An 18,945-nucleotide genomic window follows, 5' to 3' on the forward strand; every position below is an offset into this window, starting at 1 on the left:
CACAGCACCAGGCAGCACCCAAGGCAGAGGAGTGTTTAATCTCTCAGTGTTTCCCCATGAGGATTTTGTCCCTCCCCCGAATGATTGCAGCCCCATTCTGAAATGCGTTATTCACAGTGGAGGAGAGGTGCCCTGGCTGGGGCAGGCAGAGCAGGAAAGGAATCCATCCTGGCAGGGCCTTTTCATCCAAACCGGCCGAGGGATGAGAGAGCATCTCCCGTGGGTGATGGGCCCTCTGCTGATGGTTCCTGACAACCTTTTTGGATAAAAACGGTCAGGCCGGGCTCAGCTCAGGCTCAGAGGTTTTTCCTTGAGCTCAGTCCCTCAGGAGGGTTTAGCAAAGCCAAGTGAGGTTTTCAACCAGTTCAGTTCAATTGCCAGAAAAGCTGCCTGGACGCTTTTACTCCACATGCCTGAGGCAAACCGGTTTTCCTTATTCCATATTCCGGTTATTTCAGGCTCGGCCGGGCAGAAAAATTCCAAAGCTGTGGGATCTGCAGGAGGAGACTTTGTTGGAGCCTTATCTGAGCAGGCCCAGCTCGGGGAGCTGCTGAGCTCCATTGTTTGGCCCGGGGTGATGAACTCCACCCTTTTCCTGGAATGCAGATGTCAGGGACACCCTGGAGGGGTTCCTCAGGACATTTCGGCCTCTGCTGTTCTAAACCTGATTAAATTATGTTAAATTATGTCAAAAGGTACTTTTTGTCCTGCAAATTATCCTGCATTGACTTCCTCATGTTGGGACCCCTCCCCATGACAGGGACCACCGACCCATTTCATGGAACAAACTGCATATGCTTAATGGCTTTTGAACTAATTACCATGCTTAATAGATTTTGAACTAATTACCATACGGAGCAGGGAATGGGATGTACCAAAGTGATGAATATGCATTTGTGTTTTGGGTATTCAATACTTGTACAGATAAAAGGGCTCTGTAATCACCTGTAAATTGTGGTGTGTGTTTGGGAGTTATCCCATAATAAACACACACTTTCTAACTTTAAACTTTTAGTTAGAGAGTTTTGGGATATTGGTACTTGATCAATACCCATATTGGGAATGGGATTTACCAAAGTTATGAACATGCATTTGTGTTTTGGGTATTCAATACTTGTACAGATAAAAGGGCTCTGTAATCACCTGTAAATTGTGGTGTGTATTTGGGAGCCATCCCACAATAAACACACACTTTGTAACTCTAAACTTTTTAGTTAGAGAGTTTTTGGCTATTGGTACTAAATCAATACCCATATTGGGAATGGGATGTACCAAAGTTATGAATATTTGTATTTTGGGTATTCAATACTTGTATAGATAAAGGACTCTGTAAATTGTGGTGTGTATTTAGGAGTTATCCCACAATAAACATTCACTTTCTAACTTTAAACTGTTAGAGAGTTTTTGGCTATTGGTACCAGATCAATATCCATATTGGGAATGGGATGTACCAAAGTCATAAATATGTGTTTGTATTTTGGATATTCAATACTTGTACAGATAAAAGGGCTCTGTGATCACCTCTAAATTGCGGTGTGTATTTGGGAGCTATCCCACAATAAACACACACTTTCTAAATCTAAATTTTTAGAGAGTTTTTGGATATTGGTACCCATATTGGGAATGGGATTTACCAAAGTGATGAACATGTATTTGTACTTTGGGTATTCAATACTTATATAGATAAAAGGGCTCTGTAATCACCTGTAAATTGTGATGTGTATTTGGGAGTTATCCTGCAATAAACATTCACTTTCTAACTCTAAACTGTTAAGAGAGTTTTTGGATATTGGTACTTGATCAATATCCATATTGGGAATGGGATGTACCTAAGTTATGAATATGAATTTGTATTTCGGGTATTCAATACTTGTACAGATAAAAGGGCTCTGTAAATTGTGGTGTGTATTTGGGAGATATCCCACAATAAACACACACTTTGTAACTTTAAACTGTTAAAGAATTTTTGGATATTGGCACTAGATTAATATCCATATTGGGAATGGGATGTACCAAAGTCATAAATATGCATTTGTATTTTGGGTATTCAATACCTGTATAGATAAAAGGACTCTGTAATCACCTGTAAGTTGTGGTGTGTGTTTGGGAGTTATCCCACAATAAACAAACACTTTCTAACTTTAAACTGTTAGAGAGTTTTTGGATATTGGTACTAGATCAATATCCATATTGGGAATGGGATGTACCAAAGTGATGAACATGTATTTGTACTTTGGGTAATCGATACTTATATAGATAAAAGGATTCTGTAATCACCTGTAAATTGTGGTGTGTATTTGGGAGTTATCCTACAATAAACATTCACTTTCTACCTTTAAACTCTTCGAGAGTTTTTGGATATTGGTACCAGATCAATATCCATATTGGGAATGGGATGTACCACAGTTATGAATATGTATTTATATTTTGGCTATTCAATACTTGTACAGATAAAAGGGCTCTGTAAATTGCAGTGTGTAAATTGCAGTGTGTATTTGAGAGCTATCCCACAATAAACACACACTTTCTAAATCTGAATTTTTAGAGAGTTTTTGGATATTGGTACCCATATTAGGAATGGGATGTACCAAAGTTATGAACATGTATTTATATTTCGGGTATTCAATACTTGTACAGATAAAAGGGCTCTGTAAATTGCAGTGTGTATTTGGGAGCTATCCCACAACAAACACACACCTCCTAACTCTAAACTGTTCGAGCGTTTCTGTCCATCCCAGCTGTATATCAGCACTAGATCAATACCCCTTTTTTTGATAAATCGCTCCCGTGTCCCTTTTCTGTCCAGCAGGGTGTGTGTGGGGGTGTCCCTGCCCGGGGCGGTACTTACGCTGCACCGTCACCTGCAGCGCGCAGCTCTCCTGCCCCGCCTCGTTGGTGGCCACGCACTGGTAGAGCCCCGTGCTCATCTGGGTCAGGTTCTTCAGCAGCACCTGCCCGGGGTTCGAGATGTCTGGGGGGGAAAACAGCACCGGGGTTAATCAAATGGAGGGAGGAACTTCAGCTAGAGAGGGACAAATTGATCTGTGGGGTGAAATCAGCTCCAGAACAATGGCAGGGGGAAGGGAAGGGAAGGGAAGGGAAGGGAAGGGAAGGGAAGGGAAGGGAAGGGAAGGGAAGGGAAGGGAAGGGAAGGGAAGGGAAGGGAAGGGAAGGGAAGGGAAGGGAAGGGAAGGGAAGGGAAGGGAAGGGAAGGGAAGGGAAGGGAAGGGAAGGGAAGGGAAGGGAAGGGAAGGGGAAAAGAAGAAGAAGGAAGTGGCGGAAGGAAGTGGCGGAAGGAAGTGGCGGAAGGAAGTGGCGGAAGGAAGGAAGTGGCGGAAGGAAGGAAGTGGCGGAAGGAAGGAAGTGGCGGAAGGAAGGAAGGAAGGAAGGAAGGAAGGAAGGAAGGAAGGAAGGAAGGAAGGAAGGAAGGAAGGAAGGAAGGAAGGAAGGAAGGAAGTGGCGGAAGGAAGGAAGGAAGGAAGTGGCGGAAGGAAGGAAGGAAGGAAGTGGCGGAAGGAAGTGGCGGAAGGAAGGAAGTGGCGGAAGGAAGGAAGTGGCGGAAGGAAGTGGCGGAAGTGGCGGAAGTGGCGGAAGTGGCGGAAGTGGCGGAAGGAAGGAAGGAAGGAAGGAAGTGGCGGAAGGAAGGAAGTGGCGGAAGGAAGGAAGTGGCGGAAGGAAGGAAGTGGCGGAAGGAAGGAAGGAAGGAAGGAAGGAAGGAAGGAAGGAAGGAAGGAAGGAAGGAAGGAAGGAAGGAAGGAAGGAAGGAAGGAAGGAAGGAAGGAAGGAAGGAAGGAAGGAAGGAAGTGGCGGAAGGAAGTGGCGGAAGGAAGGAAGTGGCGGAAGTGGCGGAAGTGGCGGAAGTGGCGGAAGGAAGTGGCGGAAGGAAGTGGCGGAAGGAAGTGGCGGAAGGAAGGAAGGAAGGAAGGAAGGAAGGAAGGAAGGAAGGAAGGAAGGAAGGAAGGAAGGAAGGAAGGAAGGAAGGAAGGAAGGAAGGAAGGAAGGAAGGAAGGAAGGGAAAACAAGAAAGAAAGAAGGGAGAAAAGAAGGGGAAAACAAGGGGGAAAGAAGGGAGAAAGGAAAGGGAAAGAAGGGAGAAATAAGGGGGAAAGAAAGGAGAAAGAAGGGGAAAGAAGGGAGTAAAAAGAAAGAAGGAGAAAAGAAAGAAGAAAGAAAGGAGAAAGGAGGGAGGAACTACGGAAAAAAGAAGGAGGAAAGAAAGAGGAAAGAAGGGAGAAATAATGGAAAAAGAAAGGAGAAAGAAGGGGAAAAGAAGGAGGAGCGGTGTGGCAGCCCCGAGGCACAGCCGCAGCAGTGCTGGAGCATCCCCCCCGCGTTCCCCGAGCCCGAGCGAAGCCCGGCCCGCACTCACTGACTCTGGAGCTGGGCGGCAGCGGCTCGGCTCTCTCGTCCTCCTCGCTGAGGCGCTGCCAGCGGTACGAGATGGGGGCCGTGCCCGAGGCCGAGCGGCACTGCAGCGACAGCTCCTTCCCCTCCAGCAGCTCCCCCTCCAGCCAGCACTTGGGCTTGGAGGGCTTCTCTGCAGGGAGAACACAGGTCATGGCATCGCAGCAGAGTTTGCTCGCTGGAAACCCAATCTTGAGGTGTCTATGGCTAGGCAGAAACCTGAAAATGTGATCTGGTGGGAACCTTGATAATGTCATGGTGGAGCCATTGTGCATGAGATGATCTTAGGGATTTTTTGAGAGTTCAGTGCTTATCACAGTTTGGTACTATCACACCAACCTCAAGTTCCTTAGGGTATTCCTGTGGCCGAAAAATGCACAGGCAGATATAAAGCTGAGCAATAAAACCCAATCTAGAGATGTCCTTGAGCTAGGCAAGAACCTACTAGAGACCTAATCAGGTGGGAACCTTGATAATTTCATGGTGGAGCCATTGTGCATGAGCTGATCCTTATGAAACTGTTTTAGAGTTCAGTACTTAGTTCAGTACTATCACACCTCAGACCAGTTCTTTAGGCTCTTCCTGTGGCCAAAAACACAAAGGCAGATTTAAAGCTGAGCTCTAAAACCCAGTGTTGAGGTGTCTATGGCTAGGCAGAAACCTAAAAATGTTATCACTTGAGAACCTTGATAATGTCATGGTGGAGCCATTGTGCATGAGATGATCTTAGGGATTTTTTTGAGAGTTCAGTGCTTATCACAGTTTGGTACTATCACACCAACCTCAAGTCCCTTAGGCTTTTCCTGTGGCCAAAAAATGCAAAGGAAGATTTAAAATTGAGCACTAAACTCGATCTTGAGTTGTCTATGCTAGGCAAAAACCTACTAGAGAGGTAATCAGATGGTAATCTTGATATTTTCATGATGGAGCCATTGTGCATGAGATGATCTTATGAATTTTTTGAGGTATCACACTTCAGTACCATCACACCAACCTCAAATTCCTTAGGCTCTTCCTGTGACCAAAAAATGCGAAGGAAGATTTAAAGTTGGGCACTAAAACCTGATCTTGAGATATCTTTGTGTGTATTTCCACCCTGCTGAAACCAATCTCTCCCCAGGAATTGAATCTGGATTTCTTTTTTTTTTCCTTTTGGGAGAACAAGGAGCTGTCCTTACCCACAACCTTGAGGGTGATGAGAGCCAGAAAATGCTAGGGAGAAACATACTAGAGATGCAATCAGATGGGAACCTTGATAATTTCATGATGGAACCATTGTGCATGAGCTGATCCTTATGAATTTGTTTTAGGGTTCAGTACTATCACACCAGCCTTAGACCAGTTCTTTAGGCTCTTTCTGTGGCCAAAAAATGCAAAGGAAGATTTAAAATTGAGCACTAAAACCCAGTCTTGAGGTGTCTGTGCTAGGCAGAAACCTACTAGAGAGGTAATCAGATGGTAATCTTGATATTTTCATGATGGAGCCATTGTGCATGAGATGATCTTAGGAATTTTTTGAGGTATCACACTTCAGTACCATCACACCAACCTCAAATTCCTTAGGCTCTTCCTGTGACCAAAAAATGCGAAGGAAGATTTAAAGTTGGGCACTAAAACCTGATCTTGAGATATCTTTGTGTATTTCTACCCTGCTGAAACCAACCTCTCCCCAGGAATTGAGTCTGGATTTCTTTTTTTTCCCCTTTGGGAGCACAAGGACCTTTCCTTACCCACGACCTTGAGGGTGATGAGAGCCAGAAAATGCTCGGGAGAAACCTACTAGAGATGCAATCAGATGGGAACCTTGATAATTTCATGATGGAACCATTGTGCATGAGCTGATCCTTATGAATTTATTTTAGGGTTCAGTACTTAGTTCAGTGCTATCACACCAACCTCAGACCAGTTCTTTCGGCTCTTCCTGTGACCAGAACCACAAATGCAGATTTAAAGCTGGGCACTAAAACCTGATCTTGAGGTGTCTGTGCTAGGCAGAAACCTACTAGAAAGGTAATCAGATGGGAACCTTGATAATTTCATGATGGAACCATTGTGCATGAGATGATCCTTATGAATTTTTTTGAGGATTCAGTACTTAGTCCAGTGCTATCACACCAACCTCAGACCAGTTCTTTAGGCTCTTCCTGTGGCCAAAAAATGCAAAGGAAGATTTAAAATTGAGCACTAAAACCCAGTCTTGAGAGGTAATCTTGATATTTTCATGATGGAGCCATTGTGCATGAGATGATCTTAGGAATTTTTTGAGGTATCACACTTCAGTACTATCACACCAACCTCAAATTCCTTAGGCTCTTCCTGTGACCAAAAAATGCGAAGGAAGATTTAAAGTTGGGCACTAAATCTTGAGATTTCTACCCTGCTGAAACCAATCTCTCCCCAGGAATTGAGTCTGGATTTCTTTTTTTTTTCCCTTTGGGAGCAGAAGGAGCTGTCCTTACCCACAACCTTGAGGGTGATGCGAGCCAGAAAATGCTAGGGAGAAACCTACTAGAGATGCAATCAGATGGGAACCTTGATAATTTCATGATGGAACCATTGTACATGAGCTGATCCTTATGAATTTGTTTTAGGGTTCAGTACTATCACACCAGCCTCAGACCAGTTCTTTAGGCTCTTCCTGTGACCAAAAAATGCAAAGGAAAATTTAAAGTTGGGCACTGAAACCCAGCCTTGAGGTGTCTCTGTGTATTTCTACCCTGCTGAAACCAATCTCTCCCCAGGAAGTGAGTCTGGATTTCTTTTTTTTTTTCCCTTTGGGAGCACAAGGAGCTTTCCTTACCCACAACCTTGAGGGTGATGCGAGCCCACTCGTACTGGCCGGCGTTCTTGACCTTGCAGATGTATTTCCCCGCATCACTGGACTGCAGGGAGATGATTTGCAGGGATGCATCTCCAGCAAGGAAGTTGGAGGTGAAGGACACACGGCCCTTCTGCTCCTCGTTCAGGTCATCGTAAACCCGGCCCCCGGAGTAGGTGATCACCTGGGAGCAGAGCAGACACCGAGTTGTTGGTTTATTTTCACGTGGAATAACAAATCTGAGCATTTCCAGGAGCTGTGCGTCCCATGGCTTGTCAGGAATCACACAGGAGGCATGAGGCAGCGTGGGGAAGCAAACATGGGTTTCTGCCTTGAGAAAGGTGCAAAAAGTGCGTTTATTTCTGCTGGAAGTTTCTATTGGGCACTTTACACATGTGGAAACCGGCTTCAGTTTGTGCCACAATGCATCAAAGCAGTCTGGAGGTTTGGCTGCGCTGATTGAAGTCCCTGCAGATCTCATTTTTCTCATTTTTATCAGGACTAAACTCCTGTGTGTTGTACTGAAACCAAAGATTCAAAAACTGGGCCTGCAATAGCCAAAGTTATTTGAAAACCCTGAAGGGCACTTCTGAACCTGATCTAACAAAGACTGACTACATTTAAACAAAAAAAAAAAATCCATTGTAACCCAACCTGGTCCATTTTGGATATCAAATAACTTTTCCAGATTCTAAATCAGCTCTGTTTTCCAAACATCCTCAGAACAAGCTGCAGAGATCAGAGAGCAGTGCCGGGAAATGGAGGCCTGGTGGCATGAGGGCAGAAATAAAGTGATTTTCCCAGCAGACCCACCACTTTCTACCCTGAGAATGGTGCAAAAAGTGCATTTATTTCTGCTGAAGGTTTATACTGGGCACTGTACAAGTGTGAAAACAGGCTTCAGTTTGTACCACAGCACATCAAAGCAGTCTGGAGGTTTGGCTGCGCTGATTGAAGTCCCTGCAGATCTCATTTTTATCAGGACTAAACTCCTGTGTGTTGTACTAAACCAAGGATTCAAAAACTGGGCCTGCAAAAGCCAAGGTTATTTTGAAAGCCTGAAGGGCTGATCTAAAGTAGACTGACTATATTTAAAAAAAAAACCCATTGTAACCCAACCTGATCCATATCCCAAATATCATCAGAACAAGCTGCAGAGATCACCACAGCCATGCTGGGAAATGGAGGCCTGGTGGCGTGAGGGCACAAATAAAGTGATTTTCCCAGCAAACCCACCGCTTTCTACCCTGAGAAAGGTGCAAAAAGTGCGTTTATTTCTGCTGCAGGTTTACATTGGGCAGGAATAAAGTGATTTTCTGAGCAGACACACCACTTTCTACCCCGAGAATGGTGCAAAAAGTGCATTTATTTCTGCTGGAGGTTTATATTGGGCACTTTACACATGTGAAAACAGGCATCAGTTTGTGCCACAATGCATCAAAGCAGTCTGGAGGTTTGGCTGTGCTGATTGAAGTCCCTGCAGATCTCGTTTTTATAGGGACTAAACTCCTGTGTGTTGTACTAAACCAAGGGTTCAAAAACTGGGCCTGCAAAAGCCAAGGTTGTTTTGAAAGCCTGAAGGGCTGATCTAATGAAGACTGACTATATTTAGAAGAAAAATCCATTGTAATCCAGCCTGATCCATATCCCAAATATCATCAGAACAACCTGCAGAGATCACCACAGCCATGCTGGGAAATGTAGGCCTGGTGGCGTGAGGGCAGAAATAAAGTGATTTTCTCAGCAGACCCACCACTTTCTACCCCGAGAACGGTACAAAAAGTGCATTTATTTCTGCTGCAGGTCTACATTGGGCAGGAATAAAGTGATTTTCTGGGCAGACTCACTGCTTTCTACCCTGAGAATGGTGCAAAAAGTGCGTTTATTTCTACTGAAGGTTTATATTGGGCACTGTACAAGTGTGAAAACGCATCAGTTTGTGCCACAATGCATCAAAGCAGTCTGGAGGTTTGGCTGCGCTGATTGAAGTCCCTGCAGATCTCATTTTTATAGGGACTAAACTCCTGTGTGTTGTACTAAACCAAGGATTCAAAAGCCGGGCCTGCAAAACCCAAGGTTATTTTGAAAGCCTGAAGGGCTGATCTGAAGTAGACTGACTATATTTAAAAAAAAACCCATTGTAATCCAGCCTGATCCATGTTCCGAATATCCTCAGAACAAGCTGCAGAGATCACCACAGCAGTGCTGGGAAATGGAGGCCTGGTGGCGTGAGGGCACAAATAAAGTGATTTTCTCAGCAGACCCACCACTTTCTACCCCGAGAACGGTACAAAAAGTGCATTTATTTCTGCTGCAGGTTTCCATTGGGCAGGAATAAAGTGATTTTCTGAGCAGACTCACTGCTTTCTGCACGGTCTCGGAGATGTGCAGCAGCCACTCGATGTCCAGGCCGCCCTGCTCCAGCAGCCCCAGGCGGTGGTGGCACGGCAGGGTCACGTTCTCCTCCGCCACCCTCTTGAACTCGGTCTGAGCCTCGCCGAGCCAAACGGAGCAGGAAGCTGGAAGAGAAATTATTTCAAATTTCAAATCATTTCAAATTATTTCAAATTTCAATGGTCAGATGGTGGAACCCAGGGAATTCCTCTGGCTGCCCTGGAGGACTCAAGACCAGCCAAGGGGCTCCAAGACCTTGGCATGAAACCCAAGCCCCCCCGTGCCTTTGATTCAGCCCTTGGAAAAAACAATTATCAACCTTCACATGGAGAATTACAAGTCAAGAAATTTAAGTAGAATAATAATTAGTTTGTCACAGGGTGATAAATAATTTTTTTGGGTTTTTAGAATGGGTGCTTGGGACAAGCAGCCTCAATTTAACACCATAAAAGAATATGGAAATGCATCAAAATACCATATATATATCAGAAATATTATGTATATCATATATATATATCAGAAATATTGTACATATCAGAAATATATATGTCAGAAATATTATGCTTATCAGAAATATTATGTACATCAGAAATATATATATGTCAGAAATATTATGTATATCAGAAATATATATATCAGAAATATTGTACATATCAGAAAGATATATATGTCAGAAATATTATGTTTATCAGAAATATTGTGTATATCAGAAGTATATATATCAGAAATATTATGTATATCAGAAATACATGTATCAGAAAAATATATAAGTCAGAAAAATATATAAGAAATATTATGTATATCGGAAATATGCATATCAGAAATATATTTATTAGAAATATGTTGTATATCAGAAAGGTATCTATACCAGAAATATCATGCATATCAGAAATATATATATCAGAAATATTATGTATATCAGAAATACATATATCAGAAAGATATATATGTCAGAAATAGAGATAAGAGATATTATGTATATCAGAAATATTATGTATATCAGAAAGATATCTATATCAGAAATATTATGTATTCAGAAAGATGTCTGCATCAGAAATATTATTTATATCAGAAATATAAATGTATCAGAAATATTCTGCATATCAGAAGTAAGAAACCAGCCTGGCAAGAAGAGGGATAAACTTAAGAAAAATGTGGAATAAATAGGATTGGGAAGTAACTCAGTGAGTTTTTTTGGTCTGTCAGGATGTAAAAAAGAAATAAAAAGGGAAGCGCAGGGCGAGCCCGCTAGAGGGAAGCAGAGCCCGTGGAATGTGAGATAAATCCCCCAAAAGGGCCCTGGAGGCCCTAAAAGCTGCTGGGAAATGGGATTTTCAGCCAGCCCTGCCTTAGACACTGCCTGATGGAGATTTTGTCCTGCATCCACTGAAATCTGCACAAAAATCCAACATAAATTCCTGGCTTTGCCCATCTCCGACTTGTAAACGTGGACTCAGCAGGGGGAGTTCAAACTCGGTTAAAAGTGACCCAAAAGATCAGAGGGAGGGAAGGTTCCAGGCATTGGGGTCAAAATCCAAAATTCCCCACCCAAATTTCCCCACTGCCATGTGTGGGGTGCAAATCTGTGGGAGATTCTTGGGGTTTAAATTTTCTGTTAAAAGTGACCCAAAATATCAGAGGGAGGGAAGGTTAAAGGCATTGGGGTCAGAATCCAAAATTCCCCACCCAAATTTCCCCACTGCCGTTTGTGGGGTGCAAATCTGTGGGAGATTCTTGGGGTTTAAATTGTTTAAATTTTCTGTTAAAAGTGACCCAAAAGTTCAGAAGGAGGGAAGGTTTAAGGCATTGGGGTCAAAATCCAAAATTCCCCACCCGAATTTCCCCACTGCTGTTTGTGGGTTGCAAATCTGTGGGAGATTCTTGGGGTTTAAATTTTCTGTTAAAAGTGACCCACAATATCAGAGGGAGGGAAGGTTCCAGACCTTGGGGTCAGAATCCAAAATTCCCCACCCAAATTTCCCCACTGCTGTTTGTGGGGTGCAAATCTGTGGGTGATTCTTGGGGTTTAAATTGTTTAAATTTTCTGTTAAAAGTGACCCAAAAGATCAGAGGGAGGGAAGGGTAAAGGCATTGGGGTTAAAATCCAAAATTCCCCACCCAAATTTCCCCACTGCCATGTGTGGGGTGCAAATCTGTGGGAGATTCTTGGGGTTTGAATTTTCTGTTAAAAGTGACCCAAAAGTTCAGAGGGAGGGAAGGTTCCAGACTTTGGGGTCAAAATCCAAAATTCCCCACCCAAATTTCCCCACTGCCGTTTGTGGGGTGCAAATCTTTGGGAGATTCTTGGGGTTTGGATCTTGATTGTTCTGCAGTTCTGCTGTTCAAAACAAAACCCTAAACCAGCTTTTTTTCCCCTGTGAAATGAAGTGGGAGGAAATATTTTGCTTCCTGGGCCAAATATTGCGAAAGTGCTGAAAATTGGGGAAGTTCAGAGAGCTGGGAAGTCCCACACAATCCTGGAGGACAGAGCAGGGCACAGGAGGTTCCAGTTACTCAGGCTGGATTTATTCCTATATTTTAAATATTATTATCTTAATAATATTATATTATTAATATTTATTCCTATATTTTTCATATTATTTATTCCTATATTTTTAATATTATACTTTTGATATACTTTTGATATACTTGAGAGGACAGAGCAACAGCACAAGAGATTCCAGTTACTCAGGCTGGATTTATTCCTATATTTTTCATATTATTATCTTAATAATATTATATTATTAATATTTATTCCTATATTTTTCATATTATTTATTCCTATATTTTTAATATTATACTTTTGATATACTTGGGAGGACAGAGCAGCAGCACAAGAGGTTCCAATTACTCAGGCTGGATTTACTCCTATATTTTTAATATTATTATATACTATTGATATACTTTTGATATACTTTTTCATATTATACTTATAATATACTTTTGGTATACTTGAGAGGACAGAGCAACAGCACAAGAGGTTCCAATTACTCAGGCTGGATTTATTGCTATTTTTAACATTATTTTATACTATTTATATACTTTTATGGTATTTAAACAGCGAACCTTCAAATGAAAACCAGACAGAAAATTGACATTTGACTCTCCTTCATTTTTCCCATTTCTTCAGGACCAACTTTTAGAAAATTCCTTTCTGCTCCCATTCTCAGCTCTGCCTTGAGTTACCACAACCATCCCTCAGCTGCTGAGATTTGGAGATTTAATTCCTCCTTCCCAACCCCTTTATCAAGAATGATCACCCCCTACATTAAATATCCAGAATTTTAGGACAGTTCAGCTCTCCCTCAGTGAAAGCTCCTGCCCAGCCGCATTATCTCCTTGCTTTAAAGGGAAAATTAATCCGGTTTATGGCTGGATTCGCTGCTCTCCGAGCTGCATCTGCCAAACACAATTACAATTCCTGCCCAGGATGGATCCAGCTTTTCCCTGGAGCTCCCCTTGCTGCCCTCATTAGCGCCCCGCTGCCACATCGCTGATCAATAATCTTAATTTCGGCGCCACAACCGCGACATTCGCAACTTTTCCCAAGCCCTGTGGAGCTCTGAGGGTTCCTGCACAACCTCGCGGGTGTTTTGTGTTTTTAAACTTAGTCCTGCTCAACGTTTTCCGTAAAAAATTATCATTTTCTGCGAGATGATGGCAGGAATTTTCATTTATTTTCATTCTTTTCTGGTTTAAACCTGCTGGGTTTTGCAGAGCTCACACCTTGGAGGGATTTTTGCTGCCCCCAGGAAATATCTGTGGGTTTGAGGAAGTTTATGTTGAATCTATAAACTTATTATCTAAACAAGGAGAAAACCCATGGAAACATCCAGTGGAATAGTGACAAATTCCTACAGCACCCTTTATTTTTTCAAAGAAATCAGAAATTATGTGGAGCTGATTCATCACTGACCCAATAACCAAACTCACACATTGTGCAAACTTTTCCATAACATTATTAAGGAAAAAAAAAATCTTATTTTAACTCCCCTGATTTGTCTCTTTAATCCTTATTAATGCTTTAAACTCCCACAGGAGTTTAAATTTTTCAGATTCTCTAGACAGGAGAGAGACTTTATTTCACTTTATTTCCCCCCAGTTCCATATGCTGAAAGGAAAATAAAACAAACTCTTGTAAGAGCCAGGTAGAGAAATTACCCACAAAAAATCCCAAAAGACCTCAACATGAAAAAATTTCATATTTTCCACAGTTTGGGTGAGGTTTTACTGCATCAAACAGGGATGAAATGGTGATTTAGGTGTAGAAATGTGGCTTTGAGGAAGTTTATGTTGAATCTATAAACTTATTATCTAAAGTAGAAAACCCATGGAAACATCCAGTGGAATAGTGACAAATTCCTACAGCGCCCTTTATTTTTTCAAAGAAATCAGAAATTATGTGGAGCTGATTCATCACTGACCCAATAACCAAACTCACACATTGTGCAAACTTTTCCATAACATTATTAAGGAAAAAAAAAAATTATTTTAACTCCCCTGATTTGTCTCTTTAATCCTTATTAATGCTTTAAACTCCCACAGGAGTTTAAATTTTGCAGGTTCTCTAGACAGGAGAGAGACTTTATTTCACTTTATTTCCCTCCAGTTCCATATGCTGAAAGGAAAATAAAACAAACTCTTACAAGAGCCAGGTAGAGAAATTACCCACAAAAAATCCCAAAAGACCTCAAGATGAAAAAATTTCATATTTTCCACAGTTTGGGTGAGGTTTTACTGCATCAAACAGGGATGAAATGGTGATTTAGGTGTAGAAATGTGGGTTTGAGGAAGTTTGTGATGAATCTATAAACTTATTATCTAAACAAGGAGAAAACCCATGGAAACATCCAGTGGAATAGTGACAAATTCCTACAGCACCCTGTATTTTTTCAAAGAAATCAGAAATTATGTGGAGCTGATTCATCACTGACCCAATAACCAAACTCACACATTGTGCAAACTTTTCCATAACATTATTAAGGAAAAAAAAATCTTATTTTAACTCCCCTGATTTTTCTCTTTAATCCTTATTAACGCTTTATATTCCCACAGGAGTTTAAATTTTGCAGGTTCTCTAGACAGGAGAGAGACTTTATTTCACTTTATTTCCCTCCAGTTCCATATGCTGAAAGGAAAATAAAACAAACTCTTACAAGAGCCAGGTAGAGAAATTACCCACAAAAAATCCCAAAAGACATCAACATGAAAAAATTTCATATTTTCCACAGTTTGGGTGAGGTTTTATTGCATGAAATGGTGATTTAGGTGTAGAAATGTGCAGGAATTTATGGCACAGGAGAGATAAAGAAGCCAGAAACAGATGCAGGACCCTTCTAGGTTTTATTATCCAAAGAAGAACAAACACTCCCTGAAATTTGTGTAGGTGAGACCTTGCAAGGAAAGCCCAAATAAATCAGATTTTTAATAGATAAATAAGGTTTTCACCATTTTATGGGTAAAAGTTGAAGTAAATGAGATTTTTAATAAATAAATAAATAAGTTTTTAAGCATTTTCGTCGTTAAAAGTTGAAATAAATGGGATTTTTTAATTAATAAGTAAGGCTTTAACCATTTGCATGGTTAAAAGTCCAAATAAATGAGATTTTTAATAAATAAATAAGGTTGTAACCACTTGCATGGTTAAAAGTTGAAGCAAATGAGATTTGTAATAGATATATAAGGTTCCAACCACTTTCATGGTTAAAAGTTGAAGTAAATGAGATATTCAATAGATAAATAAGGTTTTAACCATTTTCACCATTAAAACTTGGAGTAAATGAGATTTTTAATAGATAATAAGATTTTGACCATTTTCATGCTTAAAAGTTGAAGTAAACGAGATGTTTAATAAATAAATGATGTTTTAACCACTTTCATGGTTAAAAGTTGAAGTAAACGAGATGTTTAATAAATAAATAATGCTTTAACCATTTTCATGGTTAAAAGTTGGAGCAAATGAGATTTTTACTAAATAAATAAATGAGATTTCAACAACTTTCATGGTTAAAAGTTGAAGTAAATGAGATATTCAATAGATAAATAAGGTTTTAGCCATTTTCACGATTAAAACTTGGAGTAAATGAGATTTTTAATAGATAAATAAGATTTTAAACATTTTCATGGCTAAAAGTTGAAGTAAATGAGATGTTTAATAAATAAATGATGTTTTAACCATTTTCATGGTTAAAAGTTGAAGTAAGCGAGATGTTTAATAAATAATAAGATTTTAACCATTTTCATGGTTAAAAGTTGAAGCAAATGAGATTTTTACTAAATAAATAAATAAATGAGATTTCAACAACTTTCATGGTTAAAAGTTGAAGCAAATGAGATATTTAATAGATAAATAAGGTTTTAACCATTTTCATGATTAAAACTTGGAGTAAATGAGATTTTTAATAGATAAATAAGATTTTAACTATTTTCATGGTTGAAAGTTGAAGTAAACGAGGTTTTTAATAAATAAATAATATTTTAACCATTTTCATGGTTAAAAGTTGAAGTAAATGAGATTTTTACTAAATAAATAAATGAGATTTCAACAACTTTCATGGTTAAAAGTTGAAGTAAATGAGATATTCAATAGATAAATAAGGTTTTATTTAATTTTAATTTTCACGATTAAAACTTGGAGTAAATGAGATTTTTAATAGATAATAATGTTTCAACCATTTTCATGGTTAAAAGTTGGAGTAAACAAGATGTTTAATAAATAAATGATGTTTTAACCATTTTCATGGTTGAAAGTTGAAGTAAACAAGATGTTTAATAAATAAATAAGGTTTTAACCATTTTCATGGTTGAAAGTTGAAGTAAATGAGATGTAACCATTTTCATGGTTAAAAGTTGGAGCAAATGAGATTTTTACTAAATAAATAAATGAGATTTCAACAACTTTCATGGTTAAAAGTTGAAGTAAATGAGATATTTAATAGATAAATAAGTTTTTGACCATTTTCATGGTTAAAAGTTGAGGTTTAATTTAAAAGGCTGCCCCTTCCAGCAGCACTGCCCAGGACGCAGAGCAGGGCTGCAAATGGATTTATTTCTCCCTGAGCTGTTCCAAACCTCCCCTCCCAAAGCTCCCCAGCCCTGTGTGGCCTCAAGGGCTGGATGCTGCACACAACGGATGGAAAATTGCTGATTTTCCCAGAAAAATCACGTCCAAGAGCGATGCCACATTTCTGCAGGCTCCGCAGTTCTTGCCCAACAAAGCCTCTGCTCCCCTTCCACATCCTGTGGGCAGCCCTTGGTGCTCGCAGGAATTCGGGAATTGCTGCTTTGGCTTCGCTCAGAAAGCCAGAGCAGCACAGGGAATATTTCTGTGTCTGCTCCGGGGTGCCCTGACCCCCAGGGGAACTCTGACTCTGACCCTCATCCATGCAGAAAGTTTCCTAAAGGCTTCAAGATAAACTGGAATCCACAAAAGTGTGAAATAGATTGTAGAGAGCAATGGAGGTGCGTCACTGGGTGAGAAATTGAGGGTTTGGGATTTTTAGGGTGCTGTGGATGGAAGCGAGATGGAGGGCACAGGGCTTGTCCTGGGGTTCTTCTTCTTGGGTTTGGTGGCATTTTGTAATTGGGCAGAAAAGTCAGTTCCTAATTGGATGGTTTATTCTTAAAAGACCTTGGAACAAGAGATTGTTGCTATTTTGTGCCTTGCTGCAGAACTCATGGTTGTGAGGCTGTTTCACTGATAAGAAATAATAAATAAATACCTGAGTCCCAACATGAACTATCATCTCAAGTGCCTTCAATCCAGACCTGATTCATTCTCCCAGTTGAGGGTTTGGATTTTTAGTGAGCTGTGGATGGAAGCGAGATGGAGGGCACAGGGTGCTGTCCTGGGTTTTTCTTCTTCCTTTTTCTTGGGTTTGGTGGCATTTTGTAATTGGGCAGGAAAGTCCACATTGGGATCAGTTATTGGGTTAAAAGAGGAAATAATCCAGGTATCAGCTCTTAATTGGATGGTTTAGTCTTGAAAGACTTTGGAACAAGAGATTGTTGCCGTTTTGTGCCTTGCTGCAGAACTCAGAGAAGTGAGACATTTATACTGATAAGAAATAATAAACACCTGAGTCTGAACATGAATTACTGTCTCAAATGCCTTCAATCCAGACCTGACTCATTCTCCCATTTGAGGGTTTGGGATTTTTAGTGTGTTGTGGATGGGAGCAAGATGGAGGGCACAGGGTTTGTCCTGGGGTTCTTCTTCTTCCTTCTTCTCCATGGATTTGGGTGGCATTTTGTAATTGGGCAGAAAAGTCAGTTCCTAATTGGATGGTTTAGTCTTAAAAGACCTTGGAACAAGAGATTGTTGCCATTTTGTGCCTTGCTGCAGAACTCATGGCTGTGAGGCTGTTTCACTGATAAGAAATAATAAATAAATACCTGAGTGTGAACATGAAATATCATCTCAAGTGCTTTCAATCCAGACCCAGAGAAACCAACATTCCCCAGCCTGACTCATTCTCCCAGTTGAGGGTTTGGGATTTTTAGTGAGCTGTGGATGGAAGCAAAATGGAGGGCACAGGGTTTGTCCTGGGTTTCTTCTTCTTGGGTTTGGTGGCATTTTGTAATTGGGCAGAAAGTCCACATTGGGGCTCTTTGGGATCAGTTATTGGGTTATAAGGGGAAATAATCCAGGTGTCAGCTCTTAATTGGATAGTTTAGTGTTAAAAGCCCTTGAAATGAGATTTTTGGTCGTTTTGTGCCTTGCTGCAGAACTCACAGTAGTGAGACTGTTTTACTGATAAGAAATAATAAATAAACACCCGAGTCTGAACATGAACTATCACCTCAAGTGCTTTCAATCCCAGAGAAACCCACACCTGGAACTGCCACAACTCAGCTCCCGTCCCGTGACTCCAGGAGGAGGTGCCATTGCTTTTCCTGCTTACCCAACTCTTTTTTTCTTTGTTTTTAAATGCTTTTGGAAGTGTTGGCTTTGGGTGGCCCAGCAGTGACCCTGTGTGACTGTTCCCTGCATTGTTCCCTGCATTGTTCCCGGGACAATAACTACAATAACTACAATAACTCACCCCACACCCTGCAGACAACCACAGCCATCCTCTCATCCCTCCCCGCGTTGAAATCTCCAAGGAAAACACAGCAACAAAGATTTTAATCCAGCCCAAAACCATAAACCATCCCCGCAGCGGCCAGATTGATCAGGGGAAGGATTCCAAGGGGTTTTCAGCCCTCTCAGCCCCTTCTGCCTTGCAGAGTTTGAATAAATTAAAAAGAAATGAATATGGACAACAGGCTGGATCCCTCAGCAAAGATGTCAGGCTTGAGGAATTCCTCAGAACTCGTTTCAACCACGT

General features: G+C 40.9%; 1 protein-coding gene across 1 annotated transcript in view; it reads right to left on the bottom strand.

The window, feature by feature from the left end:
• The window catches only part of CLMP (CXADR like cell adhesion molecule), an 85,129-nt gene that overhangs the window by 8,083 nt on the left and 58,101 nt on the right, over window positions 1-18,945 (bottom strand). The window contains 4 exon segments of the mRNA XM_074559565.1: window positions 2,849-2,971; window positions 4,370-4,537; window positions 7,205-7,406; window positions 9,584-9,741. Coding sequence (XP_074415666.1) covers window positions 2,849-2,971; window positions 4,370-4,537; window positions 7,205-7,406; window positions 9,584-9,741 — 651 coding nt within the window.

Source organism: Zonotrichia albicollis, chromosome 27, assembly GCF_047830755.1.
Source record: "Zonotrichia albicollis isolate bZonAlb1 chromosome 27, bZonAlb1.hap1, whole genome shotgun sequence".
NCBI lineage: Eukaryota > Metazoa > Chordata > Aves > Passeriformes > Passerellidae > Zonotrichia > Zonotrichia albicollis.